The sequence below is a fragment of the Carettochelys insculpta genome, chromosome 8 (assembly GCF_033958435.1).
Source record: "Carettochelys insculpta isolate YL-2023 chromosome 8, ASM3395843v1, whole genome shotgun sequence".
In the NCBI taxonomy this organism is placed as follows: Eukaryota; Metazoa; Chordata; order Testudines; family Carettochelyidae; genus Carettochelys; species Carettochelys insculpta.
Window position 1 is genome coordinate 16927929 of NC_134144.1, and position 25947 is coordinate 16953875.

Sequence of the window (25947 nt, forward strand, 5' to 3'; positions counted from 1 at the left end):
TATTCAGAAGGTTTTTCCCTAGCAGTACCCAATCAGGTTGGCTGTGGAGCCGTCTGGAGTTGTGCCTTTGTGGCAGTGCATATAGGTCCCTGCCAGGCAACCTCTTCAGTTCCTTCTTACACTCATGATGGTGGTTAGAGCAACTCTTCTCTTACTATGGTAAATGATCGCCTAGTGGACTCTGTAAAAAGTTTAAAACTCAGTATTAGTTATTTCAAGTAGTTCTTAGTTAAGTTTCAGTTGGGGGTTACTCCTCCCAGTGTTTTGCTTGGCATATGTTGATATCCAGGGTTCAAGCCATGTGAGTCCTGTCTGAAGCCTGTGCCGAAGGGAGACGCCTCTGACTCCTGTCTGAGGTATTTGTGGGAGTCACATGAGACCAGTAAGTGCAAAATTCAGAGGCTTCACCCCAGCAATTCAAAAAGAGAGGGACCTTAGTTTGAAGCTGCTCCTCATGGAATCCCCTCTTCATCCATAGCATGCACAGTTGGCATCTGACCCAAGCCCTGCACTTCATTACAGAGCACGCCAACCTTGGTAAGAGATGCTGTGATGCCAGAAAAGGACTTGTACACCAGGGATAGTTGGCACTGTCATTCCCTGGCATTGAAGATACCCACTAATGTGAGGGCCCAGCACTGCTCCCATTACCAGTACTGCACAAAATAAAGACGACCAACAAAGGTCACTCTCCCACTAACGCAGTGGAACAACGAGGCAGCAGCAAGATGCATCCCATGCTGGGATACCCTAGTATAGCTTCAACTCAGCTGGTGCTGTTGACTCTTGCCTCACAGGGAGCCCTGTCAAGTTCAGTTCTAGTGGATTCCCAGGTGTGGGAATCTTGGGGGGGAAACTTAGACTTTTCATCCATGCTGGACGCCTTCGAGGAAGCTAGGAATTTCATAGCAGTGGTGGCACAGTCCCCTGCAAAGGCACTGCAATGAGGCAGCATGCCCTCTAAAGGGCAGTCAGTGATGCAACACTGTCCATGAATTGACTCCGTCAGTGATGCAGCCCTTCTCACCCTCACCTCTGCACCACTCCCTGGTGCTTGTTGGCTCCTCAGTGCCTTAGTGACTGGGGTTGGAATCTTCACCAGACTCAGAGACAGGGTGGTACATTTCTAGGCAAGGCCAGTACCGCTCTTGGCACCATTCTCATCGCCATCCCAGACAAGAAGGGCAGCCACCGCGGTCACTGCAGTGGCAGGCACTGGCTCCATGGCCCTTCTTGACCCTGTGGGCATACTGCCAGGCTCAAGGGCTGGGTTTCAGATTCTTGTGAATGGATTCAGAGGCACTGTCCCTTTTATCACAAATATCTGTAGCCTGCAAACTTCCATGAAGTAAAGAGATGGGTACTCAGGCCAGCACCAAGATGACAGCAGGACCTGCACTGGAGCTGGGACCAAGACTATTACTTCGCTCTGTTGCTTCCATCATCTCTTACTTGCACCATTTTAAAATCTTTGCTTCATTTTTATAACAGGGTTCTTTTAAAACATGGTAGTACACAATACATTAATTTGCTACAGGCTACTGGTTATATAAAATTTTAATTGTATATACTGTGCAATGAATATTATATGACTATTTGGGGCTGTTATTTATGATAGCCCTTATAGTCTTATGTCAAAGTCTTGAAATTTCATCTGCTAACTTGTTTGAGTTATTAAATGCCTCTAATAACTAGTGCATTGTTAGGAATATGAACATGGGGCAATTGTCAGATTAATTTTAAAGTTTATTAAACAACTAGAATTCGAAGTTTGTTATCACAAAAAAGCCATTAAAGGTGAATCTGAAACTGAATGAAAAGGTAACCTACAAGTGAGCCTGACACATAAGAAATATTCTTATTGGGTAGGAGATGTGAAAGCAATGAAGAATCCTCTTACTTGGTTGGTAGAGTTGATTTTGATTAACTAATTCCTCATACTTCAGGACTCTTGCTGTCAGAAAGTTTTTATTGTCAGGGGAGATACCTTAAAGTTTTGAAAATAGTTGTTGAGCAGGATATTATTTCTGTTCTTGAAGATTTAGGATCTTCTAATTACAGAAACATTAATTTGAGTCTTCTGTTGAATCATCTTCCAAGTAAAAAAAATTCAGATGTGAAATCCAATTACTTTAAAAATGTATATTTTTACAGCCAAGAAAAAGACAATGGGGAAAAAACCCTTTTTATAAGGTTTTCTTAATCAAATTTAGGTTTGTCCTCTAAATGTACAGATATTGCTAATGAACATGGTTTTCAGTATCAAAATTATCCTAGTATTTGTTGTACTATGATTGGAGATCAAGCCTTCAAGTGTTGGCCCTAGGAGTTAAGACTAACTGTGGTTTGGCTCCTAAATGATGATGCTATGTTGATTGCCTCCCCTACCAACAGTCATCATAGAACTTTCCCTGTTACCCCTACTTCTCAGTTTATTCTCCCACTCCTGCAGATGTGACTGGCATGTTTTCTCAGACAATGATACCTGTATTTTCTCTCATATTACTTAGTCCCTTAAGACTTTTTCCATACAGCAGGAGGAATTTAAATGAGCTCTTTTCCTAAATTGCTGGAGATCCTTATAGAGGCGTCTATTGGTCCAGCCCTCGATTTGAAAATGCATGGGCTTGTGCAGACAAGTCGTCTGGAGCTCTGTCCATTTTTTCACCAAGCACCTCTATGTGAGCCTGACCACACTAGTTGATGTGGCATTTGGATGCAGAATGCTTCAGTCAGTCATTTTGCACTGGGGTTGTTTCCAGGTTTGAAAGGGTTAATGTCTTGCTCAGTAGGGCACTCACCTGTATTCCCCCCTCCCACTTTGCTCAACCCTCTTTCTGTTCATTCTACTATTGCTTCTCAGAATAGACAGAATTGCTTAATCCTTCCTTTTTAACTGACACCAGAAGAGTGAATCAAAACTGCATTCACAGTGGCTTTTCAGCCAGAAAGCGATTTCAGTAGCAGGTTACACATCTGTTTTTACATCTGTGACCAGTTTATTTGGAATTAAGTATCTTACAAATATTAAAACAAATGTTGAAAGCCAACTCAGATTACTAAATTTACTGAAATACTATTTCTGTCTGATATTTGATTTTTATGTTTATGAAGCTTCTTGAGAAAAATTTTACTAGGTGGGCCCTATTTAAAACACATGCAAAGTATTTTTCCTGACTGTAGAATTGGCATCCTAAACATGGGCCCCAATTCTGCAACCTATTATTCGGGTGCTTACATTTATTTATGTGATTATTCCCATTATTTTCAATTTAACATCTTATTTAACAATTCTCAGAAACACCGGCTGCTTCAGTGTGCATGTGAAGCGTGTATAAAACTTATAGGCTATATTGCAATATTTTTTTAAATGTATACTTTTTTTTAGAATAATAGTAGTGAATATCTCATAGCAACTTGCTATTTTAATTACAGTAATGGATGTGAAATAATTTTTAAATCAAAACTAAAGAATTAGGTTATAATTTTAACAGTCTAATTTGTTAATTATGCCTATAAATATACAAATATAAAGTGAAATTGTACATGCATAACATATTTATTTTATGATTATCTTACAGAAATTTACGCTTGGTTGATAAGGAAGCATTTCATAATCGTCAGGAAGCAATGGAACTCTCATTCTTCCAGAATATTGCCTTGAAGCACATGGAATCTGCCAAAGATGTTCTGCTTAAAAAGTATGCTCAAATGTTTGTTTATGTTTTAGTTGTAGAGAGAGAAATCTTTGATGACTTCTCTATATATCTTTGGAAGATTTTTTTTTTAAATAGCCTTTTTTGCGTGGGGGTAGTGGGGAAGGAGAAGGAGTGATATATTTTAATTGTATGTCTGAGAGACAAAGATGCCATTATAATTGCTGTTCTGTTTTTATTTCCTGATATTTAAAGTAGGGAAAATGATGTTTACTCTCCTTTGTAATTTTTTTTAGATTTATGATAAATGCTAAGAATATCTTACTGATTTATGCAGTTATGTTTACTCTGAGTGTTAGACAAGGATGAGAAACTACTTCATGTGTGAAATGGTTTACTTTGCTCACTTATTTTGATTGTCATTCCGTGAAGACTCGAAGAGTTTAACATATTGATTACAGTGTCCATTTAAAGTGCCTGTTTTCAGATTTGTTGTCATGAAAACATTGTTATTGATGGCCTTTAAGGTTGCATGAGATAATACCAATTCACAGTGGCCACATATTATGCCAGTGCTACAGAGCTAAATCATCGATCTCCAGAAGCAGCCTTTCTTCTACTACTTAAGTACAGATGAAAAACTATAGTTCCATAACCTTTAGTTTCAAGAAAGTTGGTGGAGATTAGGTGCTTAATATATTGAATGCTAAATAGTAACAGAGAGGTAGCTGTGTTAGTTTGTATTCTAACAAAACAAAACCGCAGTCATGTAGCACTTTAAAGACTAACAGAATGATTTATTTGGTGATGAGCTTTCATGAGACAGACCCACTTCATCAGATCAATAGCATTTCCAGTACAGACTGACATCTGTAAGTACAGAGGTCCAAAAAAATTGCAATAAAAACTGACAAATCAAGTACAGAGACTAAAGGAAGGGGGTGAAGGGTGGGGGATATTAAGTATCTTGCCTGAGACAGTTATGAGCATCAGTGGAAGTGAAGCAGTCCTTGTATTGCATGAGGTAATTGTCTTTGTTCATACCAAGTGTTAATGTGTCGAATTTGAATATGAACGCCTATTCTCAAATCTCTCTGTGCAATCTGTTTTAAGAGTCTCTTTCTTGTAAGACATGAATTGTAAAAAATATTAAAGACTTGAGAATTTGAGTCAGCGTAACTTCAGTGCCAGGAAAGATGGTAAACGAATAATTAAGGAACCCATCTGCAAAAGTCTGGAAGATAATCAGGTGATAGGTAACAGTCAGCATTCATTTGTCAAGAACAAAAATGTCACATTAACATAACATTTACTATGCTTACAGTCTTACCAGAGAGATTTGCAAAACAGTAGTGCGTGCAATGAGCTAAACAAGGATCAAATGTATTAATGTTTCAAATCCACCACAGAAAACACTTTCTTAGGTCTGGCTATGGTCTGAAGAAGTGGGTCTGTCCCAGGCAAGCTCACCTAATAAACTATTTTGTTAGTCTTTAAAGCGCTATTTGACTGCTTTTTGTTTTGATACTGTCTTAGACAGTGAGCACAGACACGTTTTCAAAATCTGCTCAGTGCTATGCTAGGGATGTTGAGTAAATGAGTAACCACTGAAAGTAGGCTCGCTTCCCCGTGAGCCTGTTGGTGCTGGGAGGTGGCATTTAAATAACACCCCACCTTCAACAGGTTCCCTTCCTCCCTCCCCCTTGCCACAGCAGGGATTGAGGGTGGGCTCCCTGCCAGCTCCTTTGGGCTGGTAAGCAGCATTTTAGCTGCCTCCCCTGTGCAAACGGGGTCCTGTGGAGTTGGCATCTCCACTCTGTGTCTCTGCAAAGGGCCACTGTCTGGTGGTGAAATTGATGAGACTGGCACCAGCTTACTTGAGCTTACTAGGTGTGGGGTCATCAATTTCCACCCTTCTTCCCCTTTTCCTGGGATGATTGTGCAAAGAGCCACAGCAAGGGGAAATTGACAAAATTTCATGGCACACTTGGACAGTTCTCATGGCACACCAATGCGCCATGGCACATTGATTGAAAACCACTGACGTAGACCTTAGTAAAGCTTCTGATACAATATTGCATGAACTTCTTATCAGTAAACTAGGGAAATGCAATCTGGATGGGGCTGCTATCAACTGGGTGCATAACTGGTTGGATAACCATTATTAATTGTTCATAGTCATGCTGGAAGAGAATAACAAGGAGGGTTCCACAGCGATCGGTTTTGGGGCCAGTTCAATGTCTCCATCAGTGATTTGAGTAATGGCATAGAGAATATGCTTATCAAATTTGCAGATTATACCAAGCTGGGAGAGGTTGCAAGTGCTTTGGAGGATAGAGTTAGAATTCAAAATAATTTAAACAAACTGGAGAACTGGTCTGAGGAAAATAGGATGATGTTCAAAAAGTAAAAAATGCAAGTACTCCGCTTGAGGAGGAGCAAGCAGTTTAACACATACAAAATGGGAAGTGACTATTCAAGTAAGGAGTACTGCAGAAAGGGGTCTAGGATTCATAGTGGACCACAAACTGAGGTATGAGTCAACAACAGTGTAAGGCTGTTGCAAAAAAGGCAAATGTATTTCTTGGGTACATTAACAGGAGTGTCATGAGCAGGACATGAAAAGTAAATCTTCTACTCTACTCTGCTTTGATTAGGCCTCAAATGGAATATTGTGTCCAGTTCTTGACACCACATTTTAGGAGGATGTGGAGAAATTGGCCAGGGTCCAGAGAAGGGCAACTAAAATGATGAAAGGTCTAGAAAACATGACCTATTAAAAAAAATTAAAAGAACTGGGTTTGTTTATTTTGGAGAAGAGGGGGGATGTGATTGCACCTTTCAAGTAAGTAAAATGGTGTTACAAGGAGGAAGAAGAATTATTCTCATTAGCCTCTGATGATGGGACAAGAAGCAGTGAGCTTAAACTGCAGCAAGGGGGATTAGGTTGGATATTAAGAAAAACTTCCTAACTGTCTGGGTGGTTAAGTTCATGAATAAATGCTTAGGATGGTGATAAAAATCTCCATCACTGGAGATACTTGAGAACAGCTTGGATAAATATCTAACAGGGATGATATAGGTGATGCTTGGTCCTGCTGTGAAGGCAGGAGACTGGACTTGGTGACCTCTTAAGGTTCGTTCCAGTTCTATAATTCTGTGATTCATATTTAGAACCCCTCCTTTATCAGGCCTTAATCTTTATCTTGCAGTGAGATTTATTAGCACAGGCTCACTTGTAGGGTCTCATAGAAGGATCAGGATCAAAATGAATATATTATTGTATAACCATTTTAGCTTAATGAAGACCTAATTTTTAGTGTATTGTTTCTTTTTGTTTGAAATTTAATTTTTATTGAAAGTAACAAGAAGTCTTGTGGCACCTTATAGACATTTTGCATGCATCTGATGAAGCGGGTCTTTGCCCACCAAAGCTTATGCTCCAAAATATCTGTTCGTGTATAAGGTGCCACAGGATTTCTTGGGATGTGTCTACACAGGCACAAATCTTCGAAATAGCTGTATTTCGAAGATTACTAATGAGGCGCTGAATTGAATATTCAGCGCCTCATTAGGGCGCTTCTGGCTGCAGCACTTCGAAAGCATGCGGCTCAGCGCGGCTACACAGGCTCTTTTTCAGAAGGACCCCACACCTTTTGAAATCCCCTTATTCTGATCAGTGATCAGGATAAGGGCATAAGGTGTGGCATCCTTTCGAAAAGGAGCCCTGTGTAGCTGCGCCGAGCTGCGTGCTTTCGAAAGCTCCGCTTTCGAAGTGCTGCGGCCAGAAGCGTCCTAATGCTAATGAGGCGCTGAATATTCAATGCAGTGCCTCATTAGTAATCTTCAAAATACGGCTATTTTGAAGATTTGTGCCTGTGTAGACACAGCCTTGTTGTTTTTGAAGCTGCAGACTAAGTTGGCTACCCCTCTAATTTTTTTTGAGCAGTTTGGCAATATTATTTTTCCAAGATACTACAATGGACCCAGTTAGCGTTCTATGTAATAGCTTCCCATTGCAGTCAGAATTTTGAATGTTGAAGCACTTCAATATTAATAAAAATAAAACATGCATTTTAACCATAGTTGCCTAGTAAATAACTTATGACAATTTAAGGTAAAAATCCTGTAGTTTGCATTTAGAGTTTCTATATGATTAAGTTGAGTTTTCCTATTGATTTTTCTGGTAAACGAATCAAGGCCCTAAATCTGTTATTCTTGAGCAGATTAAAATAAATATATAGAGCTGTAACTCAGTTTAACATATTATAGAATTTTTGGCACTGTCTCTGAAGACAATGTTGAATTTGTTGTTTTCATTACTTACACATTCAGCTTGGTATTTTGTTACTGTAATAAATTATCTAAGAAACATTACATTTATAAAAACTTGGAGACATAAAGAGACTTGATGGTATGGCCAGGATTTTACAAATGAGCAATGATGGTATGCATTTTTAGTGTTCAGTCTGAGACACTTTAAAAAACTTGTTTTTCAGAGGGAGGGAACTCAGTACTTTCTGGAAATAAGTACCCTAAGGGGGTCTCAATATAGCACTCAAAATATTTTTTCATTTTTGAAAATCTTATTTTGAGGCTATATTGTTTCAGTGTTGTCCAGATTCATGACCATTCTATAATCTGCTTGATTTTTGGCTTCCTAAAGCCATTTTCTATTATTTTTGCTACTGTTTTAGTTTTTATTTTTATAAAGAAACTCTGTCAAAACTTTTCCCATCTTTTTTGTTATTTGAAGTTCTGGGTTTATATCAGGGGACTGGACTTGTTGATGCCTCAAGGTCCCTTCCAGTCCTAGCATTCTATGATTCTACAATTTGCATGTTCCAGAGTGAGCAGCTTTTTACCTTTGTATTTAAAATAAAAACTGAGTTTATCCACTTTCAGTTTTATATCTTATAAAGAGTTCTGTGTTATACGATGGTTTTACTATACGAGAAATACACCCGCATCTTGGAGATGGTTCCTCTACATCCTTGGCAGAACTTGTGGCTGCGTCTACATTACACTGTCCTGGAAGAGGCATGCTAATGAGCAAAGGGGAACATTCAAATGTGGTGTGGTTTAAACATCTCACACCTCACTTGCATATTCCTGTGAGATCTTGCTTCTGGAAGAGCCTTTTCCAGAAGCAAAAGCTGCTGTGTAGACAGGGTTCCTTCAGAAGGAAATCCCCCTTCTGGAAGAACCATGAGGAACAAGGGTTCTTCCAGAAGGGGGATTTCCTTCCAAGGGAACCCCATCTACACAGCACTTTTGCTTCTAGAAAAGGCTCTTTCGGAAGCAAGAACTCACAGGAATATGCAAATGAGGTGCAAGATATTTAAATCTGCATCGCATTTGAATGTTCCCCTTTGCTCATTAGCATGTCTCTTCAGGAAGGGCAGTGCAGTGTAGACACAGCCCATGTGTTTGTGCTTTGTATTCCTCTATTTATAGGGCTCCATATCATGACCAGCAACACAAGTCTCTTTATTAATACCTACTGAGATATCTCATACTTAATTTTTTCCAAAGACTGAGTGTGCTGCCTCTGCCACACTTCTGTCTTCTGCCTGAGAAATAAAAGACCAGGAGAAGATAACGTAACTTAGATCTCTCCCATTATGAATTTTAACTTTGATTCCATAATATCAGATAACATTTCGGGTAAACATTCTGTCAGGGACTTTTACATCCCTTGGGCATAACCGTCCCCATGGGCCAGGGAAAACAAGCCTTTGGCTGTGAAACATCAAAGCAGGCACATGAAAAATCTAAATTCACATAGGCTACCATTTAGCAGCCCCTTGCAACAGTCACTCTGAGTCAGTTGGTTTCCCCGGTAACCTGAACTCATGAATAATTCATGATGATGGATTTGAATTCCGGGCTCCTGCTTGGTCACAGGTGGGAGTTTCTAGAGACTTCCATGGCCCGGAGGACCTGGTTGAGAACAGGTGTTCAGAACTTTCATATTGTAATTACCTTATGAATCATGCATGAACTCTGTCTATGTCAGTCAGGCTGGTCCTGGCATTCTGGGGCCCTTGGGTGACACAGACAAGGATTCTGCGCCCCTGCAAAGGGAAGTGCTGGCTGCCTTGAGCAGTGTCCACTGCCCTCAGGCCAGCTCCGAGGAGTGAAGACACCTACGGCGGCACAGCGCTCCCTAGTAGCGCTCTCCAGCAGTGCTTCCAAACAACTCTGCCAGAGAGTGACAAGCGGCCTCAGTGGGGATGTGGCTGGGTGGCGAACTGGCCCGTCGCCGTCAGACAGCAGGTACTGTGTACCCAGCCACTGAACCCTGAGGTTGCCACAACCCCTGCGGCCTCTCCGCCATCTTGCCTGTGCCATCGCCATCACACTGGCAGCCCCATCATCACGCCAGCACTAACATCTTCATCGCCGCCATCCTAACTGACTGACCTAGCAACCATCGTCTACTTCATTACCGATAAGTGCACCTACCCAAATGTGACCATTACAGGATTTGACTTAATTACTTATCTTAATAACGACTACCGGATTGACCACTCACGTCGACAAAGACTACCGGACTTGTCACCTTTTACTTAACTTTGTATAGGCCGGGCCTAAAGGTCCAGGCCAGGGTCTCGTTGTAATATACATGTAAATAAGTTAGTTTTATAATCATATAGTATTGTTAGCATTAATTAGTAGTAAGGATTACTAGTAATAAGATAGCTAATTAATATAGTTAATTAATACTTAGATAATAATGTAATATATAAGGATAATTGATTACCTCACCCTAGTTCTGTTGTTCAAATTAGCATGCTACTAATTATTTGTGGGTAGGGATTAGCAACCCCTACCCACCTCTCTTCGGAGATTATATAGGCTGGTGTCACCGGGAACTCTGGGCACCAGTCGGGGTCGGGTTACTCCCCCGGTCAGGCGGGGAGTAGCGCCCCCGCCTGTACCCTTAAGGTAGCCTGAGAATCTGAACACCTATTTCCATTACCCCATTCTCCTTAATCAATGTATGTTTGTATGTATGTACATAGTATAGTATGGTATAGTGTAGCATAGTACAGCATAGCATAGATAGCTAGTTGTTTAGAATATATAGTTGTATAGTCGTTCCTAATAAGTACTTGTAAACCTAATAAAGACATTAACCTTGTTGTTCAGCACTCTCTTGTCCCGGTCTCCCTCTCTCCGCTAGCTCCTTCTCTCTGGGTGGCCTGGGTGGGGCCTTGTGTACTCTCCCGGGTTGGCACTCCCCGACGCTGTGGGGTCGTAGCAGGGTCTGGTCCAGGTCCTGGGACCCAAGGAGGGCTTCGACCCTCCTTGGCAGCGGCGCATTAATTCGGTCATCTATCTGTCATCCTAGTCCTTTCTTGCCGCGACACATTCCTGTTAAAGTCACTCTGCCATAAGATACTACTTCAGTCAAACTATAGTTGCTTAAGTATATTACAGTGTTTTATAACTTTATTAAAATATATAATATAGAAGTTTATTAATAAAACCTGAGTGTCTTCATACTAATCACTTAAAAAAACATCTTCTGTTGTTTCAAGGTGGTTTCCAGAAGTGCAAAATATCTATTACCAAGGTAATAAAAGAAAGCAGGTGCCCACTAATGCCAGCGGTGCCAAATTAGAATCTTTCTTCGACTGTGCTGCTACTTTAATGACTCGACAGCTGCAAAATTTAGCCATACTTTCAATGCAGGACTTTACGGATTTAATCGTTCAGCCTCCAGTAAGTAGGGTTAGATCCTAATAAGGCAGTGTTGCTAGTCCATGTACTAAAAATTACTTTCATGTTTAATCTATATTTTCTTAAAAGATGTATCAAAAAGTCATAAAACTGTGATGACAACTTACTCTCTTGTAAACATGTCAGAGAAAAATAATACAAAATGATCTTTATTTTTGTCAAATGAAAAGGGCCATATTAACATGTGGTGGATCTAATCTATTGAAATATACTTTGTAGCTGTAGTCAGTTAGATTTATAACTGGAAGTCACTGATGTGCATCCAAACCTTGTGGGGTATAGTTGTTCTCCATCTCTGCTGCGCTGGACTCCAGGCTTTCCCTCAAATCTCCAGGAACCCCTGTTCCTAGAGAGTACTGCTTGAGGAGCTTCTGTAGGTCATCAGGGAAGCATGCTGTGGAGCTGACACGATCCTCCTTCTCAGCTTGTACCCATTTCAGCTCCTCTCTGTTCTGTTTATTTTGTCTGCTCATTCAGTAAGTGATATTTGTTGTCCGATGGATAACTTTCTCTGTACTTCAGTTATAAATACATACCTTCATGATGGTTTTTTCAGTATATTTGTAATATGTTATTAAACTGGTGGCAGTCTGACAGATGAAAGAAGGATTTTAAGAAGAAAGAGAAGGCTGTTCCAAATTAGAAGAGGTGGTAAAAAGCCCAAGGAATTCGTCAGGGATTAACTCAGTGTTAGAGAGCCCATGGTTAGATTCCTTACAAGCCCCACCACAGTGAGAAAAAAAAAAAAAGAAGTAATCTGGTGTTCAGTGATGCAAATATTATCCATGTAATACCTTTCTATTTAGTTTTTGTGGATCAGATTGTGTTTGATTACACAAGTGTACATCTGCATTAGCTTTTTTAAAGTAAATAGATTTATATTCTGCATCTGAGAGCAGAATCTCACCTCACATGTGGCATTTTGTGTGTCAGTGCCAATTATATAAAGCTGCTACAATGTTGACTTGTGCAACCAACTTTGTAAGTTCTGGTTTGTGGCATTATATAGCATAAAATAATAAGTTGAATGTAGTCTAAATGAATGTCAGCGTGACAAAGTTTATCAGAGTGATTTTACATGCTTTTTTGCATATGTAATTTTTTTTATGATTACCTTATGTATAGTGTGCCATTTGCAATTAGCGCCCTTAAGGATTTCCATGCTTAAACTGTAATGGTTTTGAAATAATATTTCTTTGACTTTTTCCTGCATGAGCTGATGTAATCTATGTATTTCATTTTGTTTTTCTTAGAAATCTGTTCGAGCCTATGAGCATTCAGGTTTCATCATGAGACTCATCCTTGACAAAGACTGTATTAAGTTTGAACCTGAGTTTAAAGATTATGAAGTTATATTTCTGAATATTTATAATGTTATGATTAAAGCTGTCAATCTTGTGCCAAGAGTTGAGACCAAATTGTATTCTAAGTGGGTAAGAAATTACTATTTTATAACCTTGTTTTTATTTTCTCACTCTGTTACTAGATTTAGATCATAGGTGATTTGATTAATAATGCTCTTTTTGTATCTTTCACAGTAGTATAATACTGCTCTTCTAGTACATTGTAGAAAACCTTGGAACAATTCTAACCTTATTAAATGAAAATGTTTAAAATTATTCTCTTAAAAATCCAATTTTTAGAATTATTTTTGTAAATACATTGTGTAGTGAAAAAAAGGTACAGTTTGAACCTTTCTTATCTGGAACTCTCTAGTCTGGCAACATCCATAATCCGGCATAATTTTAGTTAGCTGGATGACAGCTCACTATGTGTGCAGATAAATTTACTGTGGTGCTGTAAAGTTTGTTTCCAGCCACCAGGCCTTTTTCTCAATGTTCTGTGCTTTTATTGAGATGTAATTTACCCCTAAATGTCTTTTAAGAGCCCAGTCAGCAGTGGATGTGTTGGTAATACTGCCAGACCAGTGCATCCCAAATTTTTTGATCTCGTGGCACACTTTTAAGATCCCAAACTTTTCATGGCATACCAAAATTTTAAAAGTAACATAAAATATTGCAATAAATTATTCCTATTTCAAAATGAAACATGCATGCATTACAATATTAATGAAAACAATATCTCACTTCACATTTTCTACCAGAATTTTAATGTGAAATGTGAGCTTGTTTTAATGAACAAAACTGTCTAATATTCAATTCAGTGCTGGAAAGAGCTACACAGCGCTCCAGAGCCACATTTTTAAAACATGATCTCCTTTTCATTTTTTGTAAGTGATAATGTAGCGAAAGTTCATAAAGGTTGGTGGTTGAAAATGGCAGTAGAACAATTTATTGCTTGTTTTTAAATCAATGGATATTCATTTCTCACTTGTATCCAAAATTGATCCAATGGAATCTAAATTTGCAATCAAGGGTGTGATCATTCTTAACATTCCAAAACTTCTTCCTTTTCCTTCAAAGATAAACTCATTGTCGATTTATTCTGAAGGTGATGCATAAGGATTTTGAATCCAGTCAAACTGCTCCAGTTCCAGTTGATCTGACATAATGCCCGAAATGAAGCTAATACCTGAGCTGAGTAGGTCAGTTTTCCCAGCCAATCTTGCAATAGAGTTGCATACTGGGTCTCACGATGCATTAATTGCTTCAGCTCTTCCCTCAGTCCATAAACTCTTGACAGAACTTTGCCTCTTGAAAGCCAGCAACCATCAATATGAAGGTGAAGGAATTGATGTCCTGCTCCCATTTCTCTACATAAAATAGAAAAAAGCTGTGACTGAAGTGTTCTGGCTCTGATGAAATTGACCATTTTGATAATTTCATTTAGTGTGGATCTCAGCTCAGCTGGCAAGCTATTTGATAGGATAGCCTCTCTATGTAGAAAGCAGTGAGTGATTTGGACCTGGATTTTCACATTGTACTTTGAACACAGTCTTTTACATTCCTGCTGTGCACCATTTGTGCATACTCTTAATACAGATTTTCCATGAAATTCTATTTATTTCAAAATATTCATCTGTCACTGTGAGTATTTCCTCCCACATTGTTTTCTGTGGAAGTTCCTTGCAGAACAAGTAATACTCAAGATGTCCTCCACAAGCTGAACAACTGCAGTTAGCTGTGCACAACTGTCAATGTCTGTAAATTCATCAATTTGCAGGGAAAATTTTCCTGCTTTTGTTGATTTTTCTCAGTCAATGTTGTTTCTATATCCTTTGATATGTCTTCAGTGCATCTACTGATGGTATTATTGGAAAGAAGCAAATGAAATCCAAATAATCTAATTAAGTGATAAAAGATTTACTTTAGTAAATAAAAATTAATGATGGCAATATTTCCGTGGCACACTTAAAACCCCTCTGTAGCATACAGTTTGAGAAGCACTTTGCTAGACTGTATTGACCTCCTGGGGTCTGGCAAATTCTCTCGCCTGGCACTGGTCATGTCCTGAGAGTGCTGTCTTAGAGAGGTTCAATCTGTAAATACTTTTCTATGTTTTAAAACTTTTCTGAATTCAATGTAAAAAATGTCTTCTATTTTGGTAATTCAGAGGATAATATGGTGTTAAATATAATCTTTTGTGAGCTGATTATTGTTAATAGAGGCTGAAGGCATCTCTTTTAAGGAAGTCACTAATTTGAAATTGTTTTAATCATCTAAATATTATGAAGCAAATTAAAATAATAGCCTAAATGGGAGCTATCCATGTGGAAGAACAGTAAACAAAATCACGGAAAGGTATTTTAATTAGTTTTCACCAGCTTGATTCCAAATTGCATTTTACTTACAATTAACGTTGTAATCCATAATCTTACTTACAATCTAAAGTGTAATCTATAACGTGGCAATGGTGAACGCAGTTGTCATCTGATGCATCTGATTCATTCCTCTCTCGGTTTCCAGAAACTTTTACCAGTGTAGCTTGGGGAAATAGTGAGACCGTATGGCCCTCAGTGTTGTTATCAATATACCTAAAGTTAAGCACACGTGCTGTCCAGAATTGTTATCTTTTCCTGAATCAGGTTTGTACTCAATGAGCTATCATGTGACAGACCAAAAAACAATAACACGTCTTTCCAACAGTGCAGTCATCTTAGTAAGAGGCTGATTGTGCTAAATACATTTTTCATTTTTAGAATGAATGTTGGAAAAGTATAAGATTAAGATTATTTTTAATGAATATCAACAGGGTGCCTCCAAGACTGAGAGCTGATTAAGGACTTGCAGGTAGTTGGTCTGTTCAGTTTGAACATCTCTGACTCATTAGCTGATAAAAAGGATCTCTAGACTGAAGTTGTGACTCTCCAGATAAAATGAAATTAATATAGATTAAATCTGAAGTATCAGTAAGCATATTTTATTTTTAAATAGCATCTTGGCATTCTCTAACAATATTGTAATGACATATTTCTATATTCTTGATAGCCAGTGAGACTTTTCAGACTACCATTTTATAAACTAGGACAGAAAGTGTATGATGCTGAATTTGAGTAGTCATACAACAACAGGAATGTCTGTTGGGCCCATATATATGAAAAGATAGTGCATGGTAAGTTAGGGAGCTGTACACTAACTGTCCGTGGACAATAGGTTGGAAAACACAAGGAAACTTTTTGTGTACAACAGCATGGGTCACACAGATGATTAGTGTGAAGCATGCTGGAGCTCTGTAGGTTTATATTCCTGTCTTCCACAAATTAACTGTTTTTCTAGATAAAACCTGCATAACAAAATTCAGTTTAAAAAGCTATATGATTATGTAACGTTTAAGTGATTTATTTTGTGAAAACTTTATTGTTCGTGAGGTAAGCATAATAAAACGAGTGACAAGAAACTATGTATTTTTCCAAAGCCGGAAAGCAAGTCTAAATCCATTAATTTGAAACCTATTATCCTTGATGAGATCCTGGATGAGCATAAAAGAAGGATCAAAGAAGAGATCGCCAAAGAAAGCATTGCACCTATGGAGCATCTCAAACTGTATGATAAGTACAGTTTCTTGATAAGTAAACAAGCTGAAGTGGATATTGATCAGTTCCTGTCAGAGGAGCACACCTTTGAAGAAATAACAAGAGAAGCTGTCAGATATCAAAATCTCAGTGAGGAAATTCAGTACACTTCAAGGAAGGTAAATTGTATTGATTTTAATAAAAACACATTGATTTTTATTTTAAACTTAAGTTTTGTACTAGATACACTGTTTATCAAAATTTATAATTATTAGCAGTACTTGAATTCAGTTGGAGCTTATCAGTTTCCTAGAAGAAGGTGGTTCTTCTTCAAGTAATTGTCCACATGGATTTACCTTCTGGTGCGCATGTACCCTGTGCATCTACGATTGGATTGTTTTGGCCAGCAGTGTCCATTGGGGCCACTCCTGCAGCCCTGAATACCCTAATGTACCCTCTTTCACATGAGAGCAAAAAGGCACAAAGTAGGCACAACTATCCTTCTGTTTCTTTTAGCTGTCCATGGCTGTGGCAATGTGAGCTTCATTTATACGCGGTTGAACTTGAGTCTTTTTTGTATGTGTAATGAATTAGTATTTTAGACTAGAGAGTATAGTTATTAATTTTCTGATTATTTTTACACCTATTTGCTTTAAAAAGAACATCAAACAAACAAATAAAAAACAATTTAGTGTTGGGGACTTCCCAAATACTAGTATCTAGTCTCTCTGGCTCAAGTGAAGTTGAAAACATGCCCCCTGTGGTTGAAAACATGCCCCTTTTTGCAATGCCGGTGTTTTACTGAACAGCAAACATTAGCGGTGCTGTTTTGCCTGAATTTGCTTTTCATTTTTCACACGAACACAGAAAGTGAGAGACACTTTGTTTAAACTGTTCTTCCTGGAGGATTCAATGAAGGCTTCGTCATATCTGAAGGAGAAGTGTAACAGGCCTGAGTCTGCTTCATCCTCCTCATATCAGAAGGAAAAGTGATATTGATTTCAACAAAATTATTTTCGTTGTCCTCCACTGAACCTGCTCCAGCACATACACATCCTTTCTATACTGTGGGGCCCAAAACTGGATGCAATACTCCAGATGTGGCCTCACCAGTGTCGAATAGAGGGGAACGACAACTTCTCTAGATCTGCTCGAAATGCTCCTCCTAATGCACCCCAATATGCTGTTAGCCTTCTTGGCTACAAGGGCACACTATTTACTCATATCCAGCCTTTCATCCACCATAATCCCTAGGTCTTTTTCTGCTGTACTGCTGCTTATCCAGTCCATCCCCAGCCTATAAGAATGCATGGGATTCTTCCATCCCAAGCGTAGGACTCGACACTTCTTGTTGAACCACATCAGATTTCTTTTGGCCCAATCCTCCAAACTTGCTGCGGGTGCAGCAAGATGTTGAACAACACTGGCCCTATAACTGAGCCTTGGGGCACTCAGCTTGAAATGGACCACCATATAGATATTGAGCCATTGACCACTACGCATTGTGCCTGACCATCAAGCTGTCCTTCTATCCATCTTATAGTCCATGTATCCAATCTATATTTCCTTAACTTATGGGCAAAAATGTTGTGGGAGTCTGTATCAAAAGCTTTGCTGAAGCCAAGGTATATCACATCCACTGACTTCCCCATGTCTACAGAACCTGTTACCTAATCATGGAAGCTAATCAGATTGGTCAGACATGACTTGCCTTTGGTGAATCCATGTTGACTACTCTTAATCACTTTCTCCTTTTCCAAGTGCTTCAAAATGGATTCCTTGTGGATCCCCTCCATAATTTTTCCGGGGACTGAGGTAAGGCTGACCGGTCTATAGGTTCCTGGATTGTCCTCATTTCCTTTTTTAAAGATGGGCACTACATTTGCCTTTTGCCAGTCATCTGGGATCTCTCCTGATCTCCAAGTCTCTTCAAAGATAAGGGCCAAAGGCTTGGCAATGACATCTGCCAATTCCATCAGTACCCTTGGGTGCATTAAATCTGGACCCATGGATTTATGTACATCTGGTTTTTCTAAGTAGCTCTTAACTTGTTCCTTCCCCACTGAGGGCTGCCCTCCACCTTCCCATACTGCACTGTCTAGCACCGTAGTGTGGGAGCTGTCCTTATTCGTGAAGACTGAGGCAAAAAAGCATTGAATACTTCAGCTTTTCTTACATCATCTGTCATTAGGTTACCTCTCTCATCCAGTAACGGCCCCATGCCTTCCTTGATAACCCTCTTATTGTTAACATGCCTGTAGAAACCCTTCTTGTTACCCTTCACATCCCTTGCCAGCATAGTTCCAAGTGTGCTTTCACTTTCCTGAGTACTGTCTGGCACCCACCAGCCATATATTTCTATTCTCCTTAGTCAACTGTCCATGTTTCCACAGTATTTTCCTGTTAAGCCAAGCTGGTTGCCTATCATATTTGCATTTCTTACCATACAGTGAGAGAGAGAGTTTGTTTCAGTGCCTTCTTTAAAATACTGACAGTTTTCTTGAACTCTTTTCCCCTTCATCTTCATTTCCCAAGGGATCCTGCCCATCAGTTCTCTCAGGGAGTCGAAGCCTACTCTTTTGAAGTAAAGGATCTGTATATAACTGCTCACCTTTCTTCATTTTGTCATGATCCTGAAGTCTACCATCTCATGGTAGCTGCAGCCCAGGTTGCCACCCACTTCTATTTCTCCTACTATTTCTTTGCTGTTTGTGAGCAGCAGGTCAAGCTGTGCACAGCCCCGGTTGGTTCCTTCAGCACTTGTACCAGGAAGTTATGCACAACATTCTCCAAAAACTGCCTGGGTTGTCTGTGTGCTGCTGTATTGGTCTCCCAGCAAATGTCAGGATGGTTAAAGTCTCCCATGAGAACCAGGGCCTGTGATCTAGAAGCTTCTCTTAGTTGTCCGAAGAAATCCTCATCTACCTCATCTCCCTGATCTGGTGATCTGTAGCACACACCAACTACATCATCACCTCTGTTGCTTCTGCCTCTAAGCTTAACCCAAGGACACTCAACTGGCTTTTCTCCATCTTCATACTGGAGCTCTGTGCAATCATACTGCTCCCTCACATAGAGCTCAACTCCTCCTCCTTTTCTCTCCTTCATGTCCTTACTAAGCGGGCAGGGAGGAGGAGGGATAGCTCAGTGGTTTGAGCATTGGCCTGCTAAACCCAGGGTTGTGAGTTAAACCCTTGAGGGGGCCATTTAGGGATCTGGGGCAAATAGGCTAAAAAAAAAAAACTGGGACTCTCTTGTCTAGCAACATCAGTGGCCTAGCAGGACCACACATGTTCCCAGGTCAGAGATCCCTGGTGGCCAGGACTCAAGCAGCAGGAGAGCTGGCAGCTCGGAGCCAGCATACTAGGGCTGGGATCTGGGGCCTTGGTAGCTGCAACCCCAGCTCCACTGCTGTGGCTGTCCCTGCTATGGCCCTGGCCTCCAGCCCTGCTGCAGATGTCCCTTGTACTGTGGCATTCTGATATCTCTACTAGATTAGTGGTCTTGCTCATCTCTTGGACGTTAGATTTATGTACATCTTACTGCCAATTCCCTGGGAATCCTGAGGAAACTGAGATAGGACAGAGTTTCTTGAATAAGATATCCCCAGCATGGACCAGACAATTCTGGACTGAATCTGATCTGGTTTGGTAGCCCCAATCACTTTACCTGTTCTGCCTGACATACTCTTACAGAGTCATCATCAGATCTTGCACTCAGTTCTAGCATCACTGGGTGCATCTACATACCTTCTGGCTGCATGTTTCTGATGGGGTGCTGTCATATTATCTTAATGAGCTAAGACCTTTGAGGAATTTCCCTAGAATTTGTGACTTTTGCAGACATGCTAATGAAATATTTTATAGCAGATTTTAAACTAAGGTCCTATAGGAAAACACAGTAAAGTAATAAATGGACATATATGCCTGGGGTGGCAAATGCTTGTTAAATGGCTTCATTACCACTTGAATGGCTCTTTCACAGGTTCAGTGTTCTGCTAACAGATCTGGCAGGCTTCTTCATTTTTAAGTTAGATCCCTTCCAGAGGAAACAGAGCCACAAAATAGGAATAGGAAGAAGTGGGTCGGTAAACATTAAGCTCCAGTGATGTCCCAGGTTTCTGGGTATATTACACAGACGTGTATTCTGTGTGTGTTGGTGTGTCTCTGCTCAGCTCTTACCTCCATTGCACAGGCAGGTTCATTGCTGTGAAGTCACCATTAGAAGAATATGATATGTATGTGGACAATCACCCAAAGGAGAATGGGAAGATACTTACCTGTACAATAACTGTAGTACTTTGAAATGTGTTATCCATACACATATAACACTACACCCTATCACCCTGTAATCAAAGTCGTTTTTAGCTGGGGTTCTGTGGTAGCGAGGAAACTGAATGAGTATAGATTTGGACCACAGAGACTCACAAGCTGCATGTGGCCATATGGATAATGCTGGATCAAATATTGTGAGCTCAAAAATATCAGCATTTTAGTGGAATTGGGCATTTGCACAACATACCTCCAAAGGACTCCATTTACATTAAAGGTAAGTAATTTCTGATTCAGCAGTTTTAACTATTGAGTAATTAGGCTTGGAGAGTAATTCTAGCAACAGTTGAACTCAAGTTGAAGTAAAAGCCTACAGAAGTGCACAAATATGAGATACTCCCACCTACAGGCCAAATTTATTCCAAGTATAACTCCATTGAAGTCAGTGGAATTACACCACAGATGTATTTGACCACTAGTGTGTGGATAGGAATTAAATATACAATGTGCTTTTAGGACTTGATTCTCCTCTCATTTACATTACTACTGTAATGTGGTTAATGGAGTTACTCTGGATTTATATTATTGTTAATGAGATCAAAATTTAAATAGACTCAAAACCATTGCTACTAGATATGTTGATGAAGAGGCAGATGGGAACTGCCCTCTATAAATGATGCTAGTAGATATCCCTTGCTAACAATCTCTTTCCTCTACCATGAGCAAAAGACTAATTTCTTCCTGAAAAGAGTGCCAAGACTGCCACATCTTGTGTACCCTTCATTAACTAAACACTGGTACTGTAAGATTATAACGGGTTAACAAAGAAATCATTATGAATATTGCTTTTTAGGACAATTTATTGTTTATTGTATGTATAATTCATCAGGTATATTAAGTTTTATATTTGTGTTCTAGTACATTCGTTTAGGAATGTTTGAGCTACACTGTGATGAATTGATTAGGGCTTTGGCAAAGAGAGCAGATGCAATTTTTGGAAAAATTGTTGCCAAAATGTTCAAAGATCATCAAGATATAAACCTGAGGTAAGTCAAAAATTAGAATTGCTTGAGTAAATGTACATTATTTTGTTTCCAGTAATAGATATTTGAAAGCATCTTTTATCTATGTATTTTACTATTGTCTGTACTGTACAGAAATGATTAATGATTTTTCCCTTATTTGAATATTTAGGCAGAGAAGCATGTTACATGTATAGCCATATACATATCAGACTTTGGCTGTCTTTTATATCTTTCAGGTTGTGTGATGTGTTTGAGAAGATAGCTGAAAAAGCTCTTACCACTCCATCAAATACACAGGAGCTAATGGAACTTAAGGTACACATTTCTTCCTCTATACTACAAAAAAGCAGTATTCCCTCTAGTTTTGTCTGTCCATGCGTGGAATTTTTATTAAGTGTACCAAGACATGCATGGATGCGCATCACCAATAGAAACAAATGCTGCCAGCTGAGGGTGGCTGTGGGTGCTCTGCTAATCAGCTAAGGGTGGCACATGAGTCTCTCCTGGGCAGCCGCTGAAGTGCTCATCTTACAGGGAACACTGTAAGCAATGTATAATTATCAATATATTGATCTGCTCTTGAGTACACAGGACAGTACAGTGTCAACTTAACAAAGTGGCCTTGCATATGGAGCTCATTGGGATCTGAGATGGAAGGGACTCTTGGACTACATGTTCACTATGAAATAAAATTGAATATGAAGTTTGACTTTTTACCACTACATTTTATAACATCAAAGATGAGTGTCCACACACGTTCAGAAAGTTGACATAGTGTGTCTCCATTGCCTTTGCTAGGTTTTCTGTCAGCAATGCATTGAGGATGTCTATCTCACAGTGCCTGCAGCTCCACTGCATTATGGATTTTTGTGCCAGTGTGGTGTTAGGGAAAAAAGGTGCTGCGAGTGCTTGTAGGAGTCTGATGTTACAGATGGCATTGCACCCCCATTCCTGCCATTTGAAAACCAACATCCCAAGGAATTTCATGCCATTTTTCCAAATCCTGCCCCAGCTCACACCACTGCATGGTGCTCACATGGATCTTGAGCATCTTAGAGTCATTACATGGTGTGTTATGGCCACTTCCAGAAGTGTCATGCAGTATTTTATTAGACAAAGCAAGTGGGAAGATAAGCAGGATGCGGACATTGGTTTGGATCACATTGATGCACTGGAGACCAGGAATGCACAGTAGCTGGCTTCCCTGGTTGCATTGCATGCAGTGGAGCACCAGTTCTGGAGATGTGAAACCAGCACACACTGATGGGTCCACATCATTTTGGAAGTCTGGAATGACCAGCAGTGGCTGCAGAACTTCTGCACGCACAAGGCCGTTTTCCTAGAACTTCGTGATTTGCTGCTCCCTGCCATGCAGCGCTGTGATACCAGAATGAGACCTGCTTTGATAATTCACAAGTGACTGGCAATTGCTCTGTGGAAGTTTGCATCACCCAACAACTGCCAGTCAGTGGGAAATCAGTTTGGGGTGGGCAGATCTACAGTGGGGGCTGCAGTGATCCAGGTAGCTAAGGTAATCATTGCCTATCTGCTGCGAAAGACTGTGACTCTGGGAAATGTGCAGGACATAATGAATAGCTTTGCTGCCATGGGGTTTCTTAACTGTGGTGGGATGATAGATGGAATGCATATCTCGATCCTAGCTGTGGACCATCTAGCCTCAAAATACATAAACTGCAAGGGATACTTCTCCATGGTGTTGCAGGCATTGGTGGATCACAGAGGTTGTTTCACCAAGATCTACATGGGATGGTTGGGAAAGGTACATAAGGAGTACATCTTTAGAAACTGAAGACTATAGGAAGCTCCAGGACAGGACTTTCTTCCCAGACCAGAAGATCAAGATTGGAGCCATGGAGATGCCCACAGTGATACTGAGCAACCCTGTTTACCTTCTGCTCCCTGGGCTCATGAAGCCATACACAGGCATCCTAGACCTCAGAAAAGAGCACTTCAACTACAGGTTGAGCACATGCTGAATGGTGGTGGAATGTGCCTTTGACTTTTTAAAAGCTGGAATCAGGTGCCTTTTTTCCCATTTGGACCTCTGAGAAACCAATATCCCTGCTCTGATTTGTGAATCAAAGGGGAAAATTTCATACCAGTAAATGTGGTGCAGTAGGGCAGTCCTGGGAAATTTAAATGGACAAGGAGCAGTGTGATAATTTTAAGGGGACAAACTTTCATGAAACTTCCCCTGTTTCTTCTTGGTTGCAAAAAGAGACATCAGCATCCCAAGAATAACAGAGAGTGAAAAAGAAAATATGCTCATACTCTGTGGGTGCAGGGCTGGAAAATTTGAAGAATGCTGTTTGGCACCATGATACCAGATTACTGACTGGTAGCTTGATGTGGCAAGGTGCGCTATCGTAGAAGCCAGAACAAATCAGGCCTCCCCAAAACCCTTGTGAGAAAAATAGAAGAATAGCTGGCTGAGACCTTTATGGAGGTCTCCAAAAAGGATAAGCACTCCATGCCCAGAAATTTAACAGGCTGTTCTAGGGGCTCTCAGCTGCAGATGCATAGATCCACCTCACCCACAACCTGCTTGTGGTAGTTTAAAAAATATGCTCAACAGAAGTAACACGTTATCACAACCCAGTCATAACCTGCTTGTAACAGTTTAAAAAATATATTCACCAGAAGAGCATTGTGGGATACCTCTGGGATACTTCTGGAGGCCAGTAAAATCAATTTAAAATAACAGTTTCCACACTAGCATTATTTCACCTGAGGAGGGTGAGGCAAGAAAGTCAATCTGAGCGCCCCTTAAAATCAACCTAATGGTGTATGCAGTAAAGACAGTCACATTCTAAAATTGAAATAAGTGCCTTAAAATTAACTTTATGTCCTAGTGTTCTAAACTGGTAATTGAGTGACAAAGCTTTTGTCTGAATCCTCCCATCTCCTGCCAACAAAGGAAATGCTCCTCATAGGGAGTGGCCTTTTTTCTGTTGGCAAAAGTGGTCACAAAGTGTTTATACTGCCTGATTTTTTAGCAACATGACCATGTCGCTAAAAGCTATGTGATGTAGACAGAGTGTCAGAAACTATAGAACATTTTTTCCAGGTGTCTGACTGGTGGGTCTTGCCCACATGCTCATGATAAAACTGATGTCCATATCTGGGTTCAGAAAGGAATTTCCCCCCAGCTCAGATTGTTAGAGAGGCAGTTTCCTGTTTTTTGCCTTTCTCTGCAGAACAAGATACAGGTCTCTTGCAGGTTTAAACTACCGTAAATGTGGATTCTTTTTAACTCTAAGTCGTTATATCTTGATTTGATTACTACAGTAACTTATATGTCTACTATGGGAGTGGGTGGGCAAGGTTCTGTGGCCTGCAATTTGCAGGAGGTCAGACTAGATTATCATGATGGTCCCTTCTGACTAAAACCTATAAGATTATAACGGGACCAGCAACCTTTCCAAGATGAAGTGCTGCACTTTGACCTTTTGACCTCTGTATGGTCTGAGTGCTGCTGCTATTTTTTTCAAGTCTTTAATAGCCTACTTACAACAGCTTGATTTATAAATAGATAAAGATGCAGAGCTTTACCGTGTAGGTGGTGATTGGTAGCATTAGCTGGTTTTATGTTAATCCACGGATGGCATGACTCTGAGCAAGCTGCCAGCTCCATGGGGGAGGAGGAGTGGAGATGAGATCCTGCCTTGTGTGCCAATGAAAAATGGTTTGCGTGCTACTCATGGCACGTATGCAGGGGGCTGCCGACCTCTGGTCTATAAGTTAGTAGTGGGCAGAGGGGTTGCCACTGATTTCAGTAAGACCAAGATTGCACACCAGTTTTCTACTCGTAAATCAGATTCCTGTGACACTCCAATAAGTGCTAGTAGGGGTTAATAGTGATGCATATGTTGTGGAGAACATAGGTACCTGTTGGAAACTAGATTGAGAACATAATTCCTTTCATATAGTCTTTGAACAGATAATGTGATCAAATGGCCAAAACTTTTGGACATTACTGACTTGGGCTAGATTCAGACAGCTTATTAGAGGTGAAATGAATTGGCTCCCATTCCCAATATCCTGAGCTAATCAGAGACATGAACTTCCAGAGGAGCAGTGAAATGTCTGACCAGAACTTAAAAGAGCAGTTGGTACTGCATAGAAAACTTCAAGAACATACTGCTTGTAATTGGTATATAAAAGTATTTCTGCTGATGAGTTGTGTATTGAGCTGTAATTTAAAATGTGTCAAATGTGTGGCTTGTGTGTAATCATCTATCCCAATAACTAAAATCCCATCATGTTGTATAAAGATACCAGTTTGATGATCATGTCCCATTGCCTATTCTGGC

At 40.0% G+C, this 25947-nt stretch overlaps 1 protein-coding gene across 1 annotated transcript in view; it reads left to right on the forward strand.

Moving 5' to 3' along the window:
- DNAH7 (dynein axonemal heavy chain 7) overlaps positions 1-25947 on the forward strand; it is a 267061-nt gene that overhangs the window by 37935 nt on the left and 203179 nt on the right. Inside the window, exons 9-14 of the mRNA XM_075001322.1 lie at positions 3582-3701; positions 11204-11387; positions 12659-12838; positions 16221-16496; positions 21507-21634; positions 21850-21928. Coding sequence (XP_074857423.1) covers positions 3582-3701; positions 11204-11387; positions 12659-12838; positions 16221-16496; positions 21507-21634; positions 21850-21928 — 967 coding nt within the window. The remainder of the gene's footprint in view (positions 1-3581; positions 3702-11203; positions 11388-12658; positions 12839-16220; positions 16497-21506; positions 21635-21849; positions 21929-25947) is intronic.